Consider the following 15,209-nt stretch of genomic DNA (forward strand, 5'->3'; position numbering starts at 1 on the left):
AAAAGGCCTACCCTCCCAACAAAAATCCTGGCTATGCCCATGCCTCTAGATGTTGTTGGACTACAACTCACATTGTGACCATTGACCATGCTGACTGGGGCTGTTGGGAACTGGAGTCCAACCTTTGTTTGGAGAATGCAGTTTCCGCATCCCTGAACTATAATATATTCCACACCACCCTCCCACAGTATAGTTTGCTACTGTCAAGAGCAACAACCGATAATTCCTAAGAAGCCTCTGAATTGCAAAGAGTTTCATGGTGGTTAAGGAAAACCTTCCTTATGACATCTCCTTTAAGAGACAGCTGTGCTCAGCATTGTGCCCTACTTTCTTCCCAGCCTCATGCTGCCTCAGTGTTTTTTAGATTTCAGAGGAATAATGGCTGGCAGAAATCTTCTTTTACCTTTTCCCCAGTAGAAATGGATGCACCAATTAAGCAATCAGTCCATGTGTCAGGGACTTGCAGGGAAGATGTTGCTGAAGAGAGAAATTCCCTTTCATTTTGTAAGCTGCTTTAAAGAGGGTGTGTAATACAAAATATTAAACATTTTAAAAAGGAGTATGACTCACTTACCAGCTTGGTAGATCAGAGGAACAGGGGGAAAGAAACAAGCTGGTGGAAGTTTGGAAATCAATGGTTGCAAACTGAGCAAGTAACAGGGCTCCGGGGCTTGGTGGCTTTTCAGAAGTGAAGCTTTGTACAGAGAATTATGTATGAAGTGCAGCATGAGCGAACGATGGCACATCATTTGGTGCCTTGATAACTATACGAATTTAAACAAGACAGAGCTGCCTCAAGGCCAATAGAAGTCAGTGCATTAGTGAAGTTGGCTAGAAATTTCCTAGGGGCCCAAGGAAATGTATGGGGGTTCTCTTGAACTCCTAAGCTGATTTGGGTGTGGTGGAGTAGAGGCAGGAGAGATGGAAAGCCCAATTGCATAGTGGAAGCCCTTGTGTGGGCTTCTAGTGGGACTGGTCTGATGAGATGAAATAACCCAGATGTATGCCACTCTTAACAAACCTAGACAATATCTTAAAAAGTAGAGACATCACCTTGCCAACAAAGGTTCGTATAGTAAAAGCTATGGTTTTCCCAGTAGTGATGTATGGAAGTGAAAGCTGGACCATAAAGAAGGCTGATCGCTGAAGAATTGATGCTTTTGAATTATGGTGCTGGAGGAGACTCTTGAGAGTCCCATGGACTGCAAGAAGATCAAACCTATCCATTCTGAAGGAAATCAGCCCTGAGTGCTCACTGGAAGGACAGATCGTGAAGCTGAGGCTCCAATACTTTGGCTACCTCATGAGAAGAGAAGACTCCCTGGGAAAGACCCTGATGCTGGGAAAGATGGAGGGCACAAGGAGAAGGGGAAGACAGAGGACGAGATGGTTGGATAGTGTTCTTGAAGCTACCAGCATGAGTTTGACCAAACTGCGGGAGGCAGTGGAAGACAGGAGTGCCTGGCGGGCTCTGGTCCATGGGGTCACGAAGAGTCGGACACGACTAAATGACTAAACAACAACAACATGCCACTCTTAGGGAAAGGATGCAGATATAAATGTGAGATATAATACAGTGGTACCTCGGTTTATGAACAGTCCTGTTTACAAACTATTCAGTTTATGAACGCCGCAAAACCAAAGTAGTGTTCCGGTTTGTGAACTTTAGCTCGGTCTACGAACGGAAGCCAAACAGTAGAAGGGCACCGGCGGCAGGAGGCCTCATTAGGGAAAGCGCACCTCGGTTTAAGAACAGATTTGGTTTAAGAATGGACTTCAGGAACGGATTAAGTTTGTAAACCGAGGTACCACTGTACAGGCAAGATTCTGGACACCTACATCTAACTGACCCTCTTTGGTTATCATGCTTAGCAAAAGGTTGACACTTTAGAGGATGAGGGATGTAATTGGGATTTTTTTTTTGCACTGTGACTGGGCACCAGGTGGCAGCAGGCAAATACAGAAGCAGAACTGCAGGGATCCAGAATCTGCATTTTTAAAAGAGACAGATAATCTCAAAAGAGCAGTTTGAACAGGTAAAAACTTAGTATCAAGGAAATTTCAAGTCAGGTTTCAGCCATATGGGGTTGTAGAACACAGTACAAAGGAGAGCGCCCTAAAACCACAACTTGCCAGATAAGGCAAATCACACCCGAAAGATTTGGTTAAGGATTGAAAACCTGTGGCCCTCTAGATGTCAGAACTCCAGCTCCCATCAGCCCCAGCCAACATGACCAATGGTCAGGAGTAATGGGAGTTGTAGTCCAGCACCATTAGGAGCTCCACAGGTTTCCCATCACTGGCTTAGGCTATTATTTTTGATGACTTGGAGGTTCTTGAAAGTGCCAGAAAAAACATCTGATCCAGCTTTTAAAAATCTGGCATGGCACTTATATTATGTTTCTCCGGGCCTGTCAATATAACACAGAAGCAAGCTCATAATTGTTTGCCTATATGCAGAAATCTCTGGCAGTGGATGAAGTTCACTGACTGATTGAGACAACCAAGCAAATGTCATTCTCTTCCCATGGATTCTGTTGCTGCAGGCTAACAGGGTTGCCTGCACTTTGCAGTCTTGATATATAAAGCAGATGTGAAAGGGTAGGCCAAGATAAGACAGAGCGAGCTTCTGGCCCCAAAGCAAATGAGACATGGTGATGAGAATTGAAACCAGCTCCAGCCACAAAATGTTGGTGTCCTGAAGAAGAATCTTTGCAAAGCCATTGCTCTTACACAGAGAAATGTTTCTGTACTCAGGCCCACCCGGCTTTGCTATGGAATGTGTGTGTTATATGTATTTTGCATGTTCACAATGACATTGTGCAAATGCAGCAATTGATACCTGGTAGTGACATAATTGATACCTGGTAGTGACATAATTGATACCTGGTAGTGACATAATCCTGAACAAATGAAAAGTAGTAGTTTTAAGTTACAGGAGGCAACAGGAAGCGAAACGAGACTTCCAGAGGCAAGGGAGGGAAACCTCAAGCTTGTTTCTTACCCACTACCAGAGGCGCACCTAAGCTCCCTTGCACTCTTGGCAAGGGGCTGTATCAGCGCCCCCTTGTCCCTTGCGCTCCTCCGCCAAGGTGCCCAGAGAAGCCCGTGTATCTCTCCCGGCTGCCCAGAGCAGTGGAGGAGCAGCCTGAGGAGCACATGGATGGGCCTCTAGCCAGAGTGGGTAAGTGCAATTTTTGCATCACATTGGGCCTGTGCCCTTGGAAGGGGCCAACCTAGCCAACCCCCAAGTACCCCCTTGCCCACTACCCAGAAGCAGATGTGCTTGTCTTGGCAGCTACTTAATGAAATATAGATACATTGGGCATGGAAGCACAGAAAATCTGAAAGTGCCTCGCTTGTTATGTACATACTTTTTGCACTCAGCACATAGCAAGTGATCTGTGAGATCACTTTTGTACTTCCACCACCTGCAGCAATACCAGCAGATGATCCTGTGTTTGACTTCCAGGTTGAAGTGTGCGCGTACATGCTTATATTAAGTTGTGAAGGCCAAAGCACACCACAGGTACATTGTGAGCAGTGCTACATTTGCCTAACCCCATAATGATTTATAATTTGTTTGGGGGCGGGGGAGGTAGTGTTTAAAACACCAGCAATGCTATGACTCCTGGTACCTTATACAGAATTCATCTAAATACATCCTATTATATACTGTGCACACCACAACCTCACCAGCTTTCCCCCTTTATCAACGAGTAGCAACAGTTCTCCTGGGCCTTTTGACTTTTCTCCTCCTGTTACTTCTTCCATCACCAATGATGATAAATGTGCAGCTAGCTTTCCCCAACATTGAGTATCCAGGCCAAACTTCAGCAGCAGCAGCACCTTCCTGCTTAGGGACCCAAAGTGATTGTTTAGATGCCCTACCAATGGTGGTGTTAGCCATGCAGAGGATTGCCATTTCAGTTTCCAGGACAGAGGAGAGAGCTACACATTTCAGCGAGCAGGAGCTTTTCAGCAAGTTTTAAAAGGCCCAGAGATTCAAGATTTAAAGTGCAATAAAGTGGTTTAGGTTGAGATCAGTTGTTGAGCTTATGATGCATATTACACACACGTGCACACACGCAGCAGAACTACATTGTAAGTACAGATCAATTAGTTATCCCTTTTTGAAGCAACATGATTTGTGTTTTTGGCATGTGTACTAAGTACATAAGTCCATTACGTTTGAGCTGCACTCCTCTACCTACTTTCCTAGGAGTAAGCCCCACTGAACTTAGTGAAACTTACTTTTAAGTACAGTGGTACTTCGGGTTACAGACGCTTCAGGTTACAGACTCCGCTAATCCAGAAATAGTACCTCGGGTTAAGAACTTTGCTTCAGGATGAGAACAGAAATCGCACGGCGGTGCAGCCACAGCTGGAGGCCCCATTAGCTAAAGTGGTGCTTCAGGTTAAGAACAGTTTCAGGTTAAGAACAGACCTCCGGAACGAATTAAGTACTTAACGCAAGGTACCACTGTATACACATATAGAATTGCACTGTTAATATTTTATAAACATTGTCACTCAGCATGTAGAAGCAGCAAGCTGAGGTGGCCAAAAACACAGATTCTCTTTCGAGCTTTACAAAATCGTATGTGGTCAGAAACGTCATGGGGGGTGGCATCCCAATGATGTCAATATGGACTTGCATGACATTTGATACGGCAGGTCATTTCTCTCTTTGAAAAGCAGGGGGTTGGATTAGATTACACATGAGGTCTCTTCTAACTCCACAATTCTATGATTCTCCCTCTCTCACCCACACCTGTGTACCATTTACTTGTATTTAACAAAACTGCAAAAAAAATGGAAAGGAAAAAAGACATACACCGCTGAATTAAAAAAAGGACTTTCATCTCCATACATTTAGCAATTTTATTTTTTTGATAACATTTTATTTTCAAAAAAAGAGTTAAGTAGTCTGACACTAAAAAGGGAGGGGCGGGAGAAAAGGACACAGAGAAAAAGTTGATTACATTCTCTGCATAGTTTTCTGGAGATTTTACAAAATGTGTGCAGTCCGTCCCCCCCAACACACACACACACAATTACATTAGCAGAAGAAATCCGTGTAAGGACTTGTTTAAACTTCATTCAGCCAGTGCCAGAGCCTCCCTCTGACAGATTCACACATTGTGGGCTTTAAAAAAAACGAAGACATGAATAAGGAAGAACAAGGCCAACACAAGAAGCTCTCTTAATGCTTCCTTCAGTTCATGAGTTCATTGCAAAGGTCAGGCTCTGATCTGAAGATGGACTCCAGTATACAAGCTTCCTTCCTGTGTACCAAAGTCGCCTATGCCATGCATGATGGGCGGGGGAAGACGGGGAAGTTCACACAAGGGAATCTTGACTCATTTTTCTTTGAAAAAATTGTGTGTGACAAAGAAGAAAAGTAAGATTAAGTACACTGTTCATTTAAATTAGTATTCATAATCATTATTGCTATACCAAAAGCAGAAGAGAAATCTGGTTTTAAACTGATCTACTTGTCTTGATTTTTTAATATAAAAAAAATGTACATACTTGGAAAAAAGGATTCTTTATACATTAATATCTATATATATTATATATACACACACGTACACATATGCACACAGAGACTGGTTTTAGCTCCTACACTGAAGCATTTCCCAGTTAGGTATATGTTTCGTTTTGTATTTGTCAAGAAGCTGTTTCTCCGTGGTGGCTGACATTTAAAAATAAAGTTATTCCTTCCTTCCATCTCATCAGAAGGGGTTTCTTGACATACTTGAACAGAAACAACAAATCTGGCATCTCCTTGGAGTGAAGGATGCCACACACCCCATCACTCCGGTAAAACAACTGTACCAGCTTGTACAAAAAAACAACCCTGGTCACATAATTTGAATACCCCAATGTAAGTCCGGCTCACAAATGAATGGTGCTAAAGAACCCCCCCCCCCCAAATACAGTAATATTACACCATGAGGAAATGGCTCGATCACAGATTTAAGAGACTGGATTTTTAGGTCTAGTTCTGAGAGGCAGAAAACTTGCATCTAGGCTGCACTTTGTAAATTGCAGGCGGGTCATACGGTCAACTCCCCCCTTGCACAGGGAATTAAATATCAGAAGGGATTTAGCCTACTCCCCACTTTAAAAGAGTTTTGTAGATGGATTATTTTTCTTTATTGTAGGGAAAACCTTGCAATCATATGAGCCCTTGCTGAGTTCAAAAGTGGCACAACCCAGGCATGATTTGCTCAGTTCAAAAGTGGCACAACACAATTTGCTCAGTTCAAAAGTGGCACAACGCAGGCACGATTTGCCGATTTGCCACCTCAGTTAGGATGGACTAGTATAGAAAGCGAACAAGACTAGAGGGAGCAGCATTTCACCAAAAAATAAAATACAAAACAAAAGGCTGTTTCCCATGCGGGCTAATTGTCAGCCCACATTGGTGTTCCAAATAACCATGCTTTAACAAAGGAAAGTTCTGATGTGAATTCAATATACACTGGCACACTGGAATACTAAAAAAAAAGGCTGAAGGGGCAAAGTCCTTCTCAGTCCTGGATGTGAAGGAGGTACAAGGGAATGTTCAGCTTGGCAAAGGAATAGAAAAGAGAACAGAATGTTTTGAGGTTTGGGAAGGCACAGTCTCCTGAATTCCCAGCTTAGTTCCTTTCTCATTTAATGTGGCATGTTGCTGAAGTGGTCCTCATAGGAGCAGAATTTGAATTCAATACATCTGAGAAAATTATTATTATTATTATTATTTAAAACCCAGCATATAGTCTTTTGAGTACATATGGAAAAAAGCACGCATAAGGCATATTATGAATAAGCAGTGTAGAAGAGATATAGAAAGGCAGGGGGTAAGTTGCTGCCCTTTATCTGTACCTCCTACAACGCATTGGAAAAAGGAAAGCAGACCCTGTTCCCAACACAATAAAAGTATGCATTTTACTAGAAGTTCTGCAGGAGGTGGGGGTTTTGGCATATAACAAAGCAATTGTTTGAAAGTACAGGCACCTAAGAGAACCCATGACTAAATTTTAAACACTATTGCTATGATGCACTGAGCATTTTGTGGTTCTGAGGTACACACACTTACTTGGCATAAGATGGAGATTTGGCTCAGTAACCTCAAAAAGATACTGAGGTCTGGTCTTCAGCATCATAAAAACTTGAATCTGGACTTTTTGGGAAAGGAGCTTGTGCAAAATATGGGAACTCAGCCCCATTCCATGTCCCTTCTCCTGCCAACAGGCAAGGGTGCAGGACTGAGTGGCGGGGAAGCACACAAAATCTTGTCATAACGTCATACCATTTTTGGTGCCTTCTCAGCTGTGCTCTATCTCTGGCAGAAATAATCTCTGGTTGAGTCAAGTTACCTTTGAGGTGGACAGAGGTCCTCCGTTCAAAAACTGTGGACCTTTCTCTTTGAATGAGATAAGAGGTATCAAATCTCCACTTTGGACCTTTCTGAGCAAAACCCCGCCCTCCAAAACCCCTTTCCCAGTCTAACACTGAGCTGATAACAGCAGCAAAAACATCCTGCTCAAATGAGATGGCAAAACAGAGAATGAATGAAGCAACAAGACACCTACTTGTCTAAAACAATTAAGTTCTTGGAAAGCCAGTCCTGCCAGAAATTGGTCCCGAATAAGGGAAAATCGGATAAATGGAGGGGGGACTCTGCCCTTGGAGGTTTTTTTGGGGGGGGTTTTTGGCACATTGGAGACCTTCCAAACTTTAGGCATGAAAAAGTAAGACGACCAAGTGATGGCACGGCGACAACAATGAATTCCAACTAAGTACAATTGCAACAAACATCCTTATCACTTTTAGGAGTCACATGCACTTAAATCAATATCCAAAGCCACTGAGCAACAACTCAGAGGACTCAAGAGCTATATACAAAGGGGGAAGGGGCTATTTTACAGCTGTTAAGAAATTCTCCTAATAAAAAGTGTGGTGCACTGCAGAAGGGTTTTCTGTAAATTAGAAGTAACCATTGCAACAGAAGGCAGATCTATTTGCATATCGCTTAGAAAGGGTTTTGTGGATGGTGGCAGGCCACATTGGAGAAAACTGCGGAACTGGCGTTCATTACACTTTCTCGCTCTGCAGTGTGACGATGGCAAGGTTCCACTCCAAACATGGGCCAAGGGCTGCTGTTCTCTGTAGGAATAGGGCTGTTTCATGGACTGTAGGCTTGAGACTTAGTGGCAACCATAGGCCTCAAGCCAGAGAGTGTCAGTCATACTTGTGGCTGAACAAGTTTAATTGGTTTTAATAGGACTTTAAAGGTGGGGAGGGACGGCTAGTTCTCTATAGATTTGGGATTTCCAGTAGAAGTGCTAGATATGGAATCATTCAGCTATCTGTCTTATGTCAAAGGAAGCAAGTTTAACTATTTGGGTTCAAACCTGGTCAAATGTTGCTGTATATATTTGCACAGAGGCACTTGGCTCTAGTCCATTAATGTTTTGGTAGAAATCATGGAATGCCCAAATATAAGGGTTGTAGCCAATGCTAGTCCTACTCACAGCAGACCCATTGAAATTAAGGAATATGACTAACTTAGGTTCATTTATTTCATGTTCCTTAATTTCAGTGGCTCTCCTCCAAGTAAGACTTAGTTGGATAGACAAGCACACTGCATTTTGTTGAGGGAGTGACAGCTGAAAGCTTACCTTGAGTGACCAGGAGACCCACCTTTCACTAGTGAGAATTTTCTGACAAGATGCTGCAGCAATCTTGTTGGTTTTAAAAAAGTTAAGATGCTGAAGCAATCTAGTTGGTTTTTTTTTAAAAAAAATTAATCAGCCTCAACTCACAGCCCACACAACAGGCACTTTGGAAAAATCGCCCTTTCAGTCCCTTTGAGGCTGTGAGTCTGGGATGCAGTGTGTTGTCTGTAGAATTGCCCTAGTTAACAAATCAACGTGGCTCCAAGTCTGAACTCTCATGCCAGCTCCTGGAGTGCATCTCAGGTCTCCCCTAGCGTGATGTGCACAATTACTCCATCTGCCCTTGGGGTGCAGATTCCTTGGCCTAACAAGCGCTAATGTAACAGGCATGCTCCAGCCAAGTCCATTGCAGCTTTATATATTTTGCTCCTCCGTGTGAGTGAAGGTCATGGAGTAAGGTCGCTGCAGCACCAGCTGCTGATGGGACTAGGTACTGGTGCCCAAGTCTCCATCTTGTTCGGTTCCTTGCTCTTTCCCAAGAAGGGGCTGATTCTGGCATCTTGCTGATTTTAAAACAGACTGATAGTTGATTCTAAAAGCTTCCCCCCTCCGACAGTGCAAAGATTGCCAAGTTGAATTCTGTTGCATATGCACAAGCTGAAATGTAAACTGCAACCAGCTGCTCAAATGCCAGCTGCTGTTAAAAACAGCTCCTGATGTGCAGCAGGATGGATATGAGTATGGAAAGCTCCGCAGGATATGTGGAAAGTGACAAGTGATCAAGGAAGAGACTGCACAGGGTGTGATCCAGCAGAAGTCTGAACATCCATTTTTAAGGACTTTTATGGCCAAACTATACACTGAATGTAGTTGCATATTTCTCTTCTCTGACATTTGCTTTTTTGAACTGAAAGCAGTTTATTGTGTTGTGAGTTTTTAAGAGAGTAACACCACATGATCTGTATCTACCTGCACTTCAGCTTAACCATTTTCCTCCCAGTCTCCCCTCCACTCCGAATCAGCTCGGGAAGGGGTAATTTTAACTGAAAGACAGCCAGAATGCACAAGTTTAAGCAGCCCTTCCCCCTAATGCTCCTTTGGTGAAACAAACAGCCTGGTGGTGACTGCCTTTAGTTTACTAGAGGAAAAAATACAGGCAGTGGAATGTAACATTCAGCTTGCTCATTAGTACTTCACAGGGTTCAGCTACTGTCCTCACTTTCCCCCACTGCTTCAGCCAGTAAGGCTTTAAAAGATGGAAGGAAGATAGAAGAGGCAAAACAAGGACATTTGGCATGATTTGTACCCTAGGAATAATTGGGACTAGTTTTAGGTCATAACCAAATCAGAAGCATAAACAGGGACTTGCATTTCTTAAAGGATTGCTCTGTAGAAGGGGCCTATGTGGAGATTGCAAGCTCTTATCAGTAGTTTTAGAACAGGGCTGGGTTAAACCCCTGCCCGAAAATTCTCTCCAGCAAGGGGTCGTCCTGGGGATCATATAGCGCTGGGAAGCAGGTTTAGTGAGGGAGGGTTTTGCAGGGTTCTATGTACTTTGCTACTTTCTTTGTTGGGTTTGTTCTTCCCCGTGTGCATCACTTGCTCACATACTGTATGGGAGAAGGGGGCTGCCCTCAGATGGCAGGGCAATGGAAGGCCTCTTTACCCTGCCTGAACCAGAAGTGCACCCACTGTGCTGATGCAGCACTGCAGAGCAACTTGTTCAGCTGAAGTTTGCCCAGCAGCAATATTGTGCCCCTGCGGGACCAAGGAGCCTTGGAAATGGTTAAGATTAAGATGCACTGATGTGGAAAAGAAAAGGAACCGTGTACTTGATGAATTCTTAAAATGCCACGTGGAAGACTTTTATTCCCTGGGCTAACAGCTGGCATTCAGGGGACTTACGACCCAGGTGGAGTATATCCCTTCTTGCCAGTCTAAGACATTTCTGTTCATAATTTCACTTTATTAGGGTTGAAAGGCTAGGCTGGAAGACAAGCCTGCAGTCCAAGAACAAACACAGCTCTAAAAAATGCGCAAGCCAACACTACCACAAGCATCAAAATTAAAATCCCTAATCAATTGCAGAGTATGACCTCCTCAAGAAGTTCCTTCAGTTCAACATCAAAGTAACCAATGTGGTGCCCTCCTAATATTGTTGGGCTACATCTCCCGTCAGTCCCAACCAATACAGTCAATGATCAGGCATGATGGGAATCGTAGTTCAATAAAATCTGGAGGGCACCATGTTTGCCATCGCTGTTCCAAGGCAAAGATGAACCAAACCCTACATCTGAACTGCAAACCCAGCACCCTGAGTCCTGTTTCTTCTATGGCTAAGAGCAAGTGCACCAGACACACACAAGACAAGACTGGGCGGACAGTGACACATCCTCAGTGGCCCAGAAGAGAACAGTGGCAGATTGTACATATATACACATATTAAAAAAAGAGGACCATAAGTACATGGAAATGTGACATGTTCCAAATATAAGCGGGCTGCCATTTTTTCCTGGAGTGAAGCAGTCAGTCCAACTCCACGCAGTGGGATTTGGATGGGACAAGGAAAGGGGAAACTGTGCTGGTTTCAGACATAAAGGAGAACAGAAGCCATATGAATTTGAAAAGGCATAATGCTGTAGCATCACCACTAAGTCAATCAGAGATGACCCAAGTGCTTTGAAGCCATGCAGCCATGAAGTAGCCCACATCATCACCATCAGACGCAGCATTGCCATGTTCTTGCTGATGGATGTGAAGGATGGTTTGGAGGGAGGGCAGACTCCAGAGGGCAGGCAGCCCACAGGAATAGGATCCCTGGTTTTTATTTGGCCTCTTCTCTTCTGGAAGAACTTGGCTTTTCTGAAACCCTGTTTTTCTGCACCATAGCCAACTTCATATCAAAAAGTAGAACCATGACACTGCTAATTTATGACCTATTGAGGCCTTAGGTAACCCATAACAGCCAAGGGCACCACATTTGTTTAACAAAGGGCCCCCCGTACCATCCTCAAAAGGAAGGGCAAATCAGCAGAACGAGGAAGAGACCCTGGCAGGTGCTCCAGACATGTTTCAAGTATGGCTCAAAGTCTCTCGCTTGAGCACATATGCAGTAGGAGCAGCATAGAGTCTTTGGCACTGAATTCTGTTCCCAGATCTATAGGTTCTCGCCTGGCTGATATTGAGGCTCTGTTGATGTGAAATAGTCCTCCAAGAAAGCTTGAAGGTACTCAAAGGTCGGCCTTTCCTCAGGATCCTTCCTCCAGCACTGACACATCAGATCATGCAGAGACTCTGGGCATTCTGGTGGGCAGGGCATCCGGTAGCCTCGCTCCACTTGATCAAGCACTTCCCGGTTCACCATACCTATTGGTAACAAAAGCAGACAGGTGTTCAGTAAACACTACTTGCATGTAAGTGTACATACATGCATACCACTCCTGGATCCCATACATTATCACTTCTCAGAAAAGGAGTATGCAACCTGGCTCTTCAGTAGAACAGTTTAGCCAAAATATACAGAAGTGTTGCTAACAACGTATGCTCCTGTTTACTAAGTACAGTTCAATTTGCATTACAGTGGAGCGATTTGCATTACAGATTTAATTTGCATTACAGTGGATGCATCAGAGCACTCCTGACCATATGTCAGGAGTGCTCTGATGGTGTTTCCTGCTTGGCAGGGGGTTGGACTCGATGGCCCTTGTGGTCTATTCCAACTCTATGATTCTATGATTTAAGTAGCGTTCCTAAAATCTGGCATCAAGCAGAGAGGGGGAGCCTGTGGCCCTCCAGATACTGGACTCTTAACTCCCATCAGCCCCAGCCGGCAAGGACAACGTCCAGGGATGATGCAAGCCCAATAACACCTGGAGGGTCACAAACTTCCCATCTCTCACACAAAGCCTGTTACCTTTCTTCTTCTCCTGCCAGCAAACAGAGAGCTAGGCACTAGCTGGGTATGGGACGCAGGGATTTTCCCCATAGCCCAATCTTGTAATGTGTTTGTAACATACGGATGTTTTTTATAGTCTGTAGAAACTAGTTTATTGTTTATCAAACTTCTCTTGTATTTATTGTCATTTTTCTCATGCTGTAGACCACTTCAGGGATTTGAGCCACCCATAATATTACTGATGTGGAACTGAACCATGAATAAAAGGGAGTGGTCCCCCCCCCCCCGGGTATCATTTTGCAACAGTAATATATGAATGGGGCTTCAGAAGGAAAGCAGAAGTCTACAGAGGAATTAAAACTCTGGAGAAATCCATTTCCCATGAGACACTTGCTGATTTTGTCTCCCATAATTGCAAAAGGTCTTATTGTTGGTGTATATCCTCCACAAATCATATATTAGCTTTCTTTTTCCAAAGCTATTAATTAATTAAAATCTATTCTACCTGACTAGTGTCCATGCACCACTCACAATGACGTACAACAATTAAAAATAAAAACACAACCAAAATATATTAAAAATGCAAAGAATAGGATAAACCAAGGTGGTTGGGCGAACCCACAAGTCCATGGGCTGCATCTACTCTACCAAACCACAGGATGCAACCTCACAACTTTTATTTCCTGATCTAAACAGCATTAAAATGCTCTGCTTCCTCTTTAAAGATCCTCTGTAAAGAACAGGCAGAGGGATTTTTTTATCTCTAGTTTTGGAGCTCAGCAACACACCACAAAGATCAGACATACATTTCCACAGAGTGTTGGAGGTGTGGGTGGGTAAATTGCTGACTTTCACTCTTAAAGAGCAGGCAGGCTTTATCTCTGATATTAGCACTGTAGGAGACAGTATTCTTCTGCCTTGGAGATCCTTGTCCCTTTCCAAGTGAATGAGTAGTTGGCTATAGCTGGTCTTGTGGCCCCTTTGAGCACCTGTAGAAAGACCTACCATATTTTTCACTCTATAAGACACACTTTTTCCCTCCTAAAAAGTAAGGGGAAATGTGTGTGCGTCTTATGGAGCGAATGCAGGCTGCGCAGCTATCCCAGAAGCCAGAACAGCAAGAGGGATCACTGTGCTCTCTCTTGCTGTTCTAGCTTCTGGCTTAGCTGCACTCTGTCCCTTCCCCACCTCCCACAAAAGCCAGCAAGAGCCGCGCTCCCTTTAAAGAGCCGCATGAAGCGTGTGTGCGGCTCTTGGGGGCTTTTCCCTGAGGAGGGAGAAGGGCAACCCGTCAGTGACGGGCTGCCCTTCTCCCTCCTCGGGGAAAAGCCCGCAAGTGCCGCACACACGCTCCATGCAGCTCGTGAAAGGGAGAGCTGAGCAGAGCCTGGGATGCATACAGGCTCTGATCAGCGCTCCCTTTAAAGAATTTTTTTTTTATTGCATTCCCTCTCTAAAAACTAGGTGCGTCTTATGGTCAAAGTGTGTCTTATGGAGCGAAAAAGACGGTATAGAAAAAAACACACTTACCTGGATATGGTACTCGGCCCTTTGTGGCCAGTTCAGTCAGCAGTATTCCAAAGGACCATACATCTGACTTGATGGTGAACCGGCCATAGAGAGCAGCTTCTGGGGCAGTCCACTTAATGGGGAATTTAGCACCTGAACAAGACAGACAAGCATATTGTAAAAAAAACCAAACATATATTATTCAGCACACACAAAAGGAAAAAATGAAGGATGTCGGCAACTAAGTCTTCCACTACTTCTGCATCATTCACCAGCAGTAGCAAAAGTGCAGGAATCCAGGACATAGAATCATAGAAATGTACTCAACAGTTTGTCATGTTGGCATGAAGGCTGCCTTTTCACGTTGTCTTGATAACGCTTCCTGCTTTTGGAATGCGGGGCTTTTACTCTGCATTGCTACCCAGACTTCTTCCAGCTCTGAAGCATTAACTAGTTTGCGGCTGCTTATTTCTTCCAAGTGGAAAGTGCAGCTCATACCTTGCCTTGCTGTGTATTCATTGTCCTCAATCAGCCGGGCCAGTCCAAAGTCAGCTACCTTGCACACCAGATTTTCCCCCACAAGGATGTTGGCAGCTCGGAGATCTCTGTGTACGTAGTTCATCCTCTCCACATAAGCCATGCCAGATGCAATCTGGAACAATCCCAAACACAAAAGAAAATCAGTGTGGTGGAATAGTTAAGGTAGAGCTTTCTAAACTGTGTTGTGACACATTAGTGTGTCGGCCGCAGTGTGTAGGTGTGTCGCACGAATGCTCCCCACACTCCTCCTGGGCTGGAAAGGGTTAGTTTAAAAGTTGGCTAGTAAAACTGAATTACCGAGTCACAAAATGATGCAAAACTGAATTACTGTGTCGTGAAAGGATCCATGTCCAAAAAGTGTGTCACCAACTTGAAAAGTTTGGAAAGCTCTGAGTTCAGGACTAGGACTTGGGACGCCAGGGTTCAAATCCCCACTCAGCTATGAAGCTCGCTGGGTGACCCTGGGCCAGTCACTGTCTCTCAGCCTAACATACCTCGCAGGGTTGTTCTGAGGATAAAACAGGGAGAAGGAAAACTATGTACACCAGTCTGAGGTCCTTGAAGTTCAGGTGGGATACAAATGTAGTAAAAAA

General features: G+C 44.1%; 1 protein-coding gene and 1 long non-coding RNA gene across 3 annotated transcripts in view; one reads left to right on the forward strand and one right to left on the reverse strand.

Annotated features, from left to right (window-relative positions):
• Nucleotides 1-4,753: 4,753 nt before the first annotated feature.
• Nucleotides 4,754-6,748, forward strand: LOC308588403. Its single transcript, XR_014008715.1, has 2 exons — nucleotides 4,754-6,225; nucleotides 6,292-6,748. It is a non-coding gene; the product is annotated as an uncharacterized lncRNA (long non-coding RNA).
• Nucleotides 6,749-8,798: 2,050 nt separating this feature from the next.
• SRC (SRC proto-oncogene, non-receptor tyrosine kinase) overlaps nucleotides 8,799-15,209 on the reverse strand; it is a 93,002-nt gene continuing 86,591 nt past the window's right edge. For both annotated transcript variants that reach the window (XM_081196330.1, XM_081196331.1), the window contains 3 exons: nucleotides 14,575-14,728; nucleotides 14,098-14,229; nucleotides 8,799-12,038 (listed from right to left, as the gene is read on the reverse strand). In XM_081196330.1, the coding sequence (XP_081052456.1) occupies nucleotides 11,830-12,038; nucleotides 14,098-14,229; nucleotides 14,575-14,728 (495 nt within the window). In that variant the 3' untranslated portion in view covers nucleotides 8,799-11,829. The remainder of the gene's footprint in view (nucleotides 12,039-14,097; nucleotides 14,230-14,574; nucleotides 14,729-15,209) is intronic.

Source organism: Podarcis bocagei, assembly GCF_964188305.1.
Source record: "Podarcis bocagei genome assembly, chromosome: 5".
Taxonomy (NCBI): domain Eukaryota; kingdom Metazoa; phylum Chordata; class Lepidosauria; order Squamata; family Lacertidae; genus Podarcis; species Podarcis bocagei.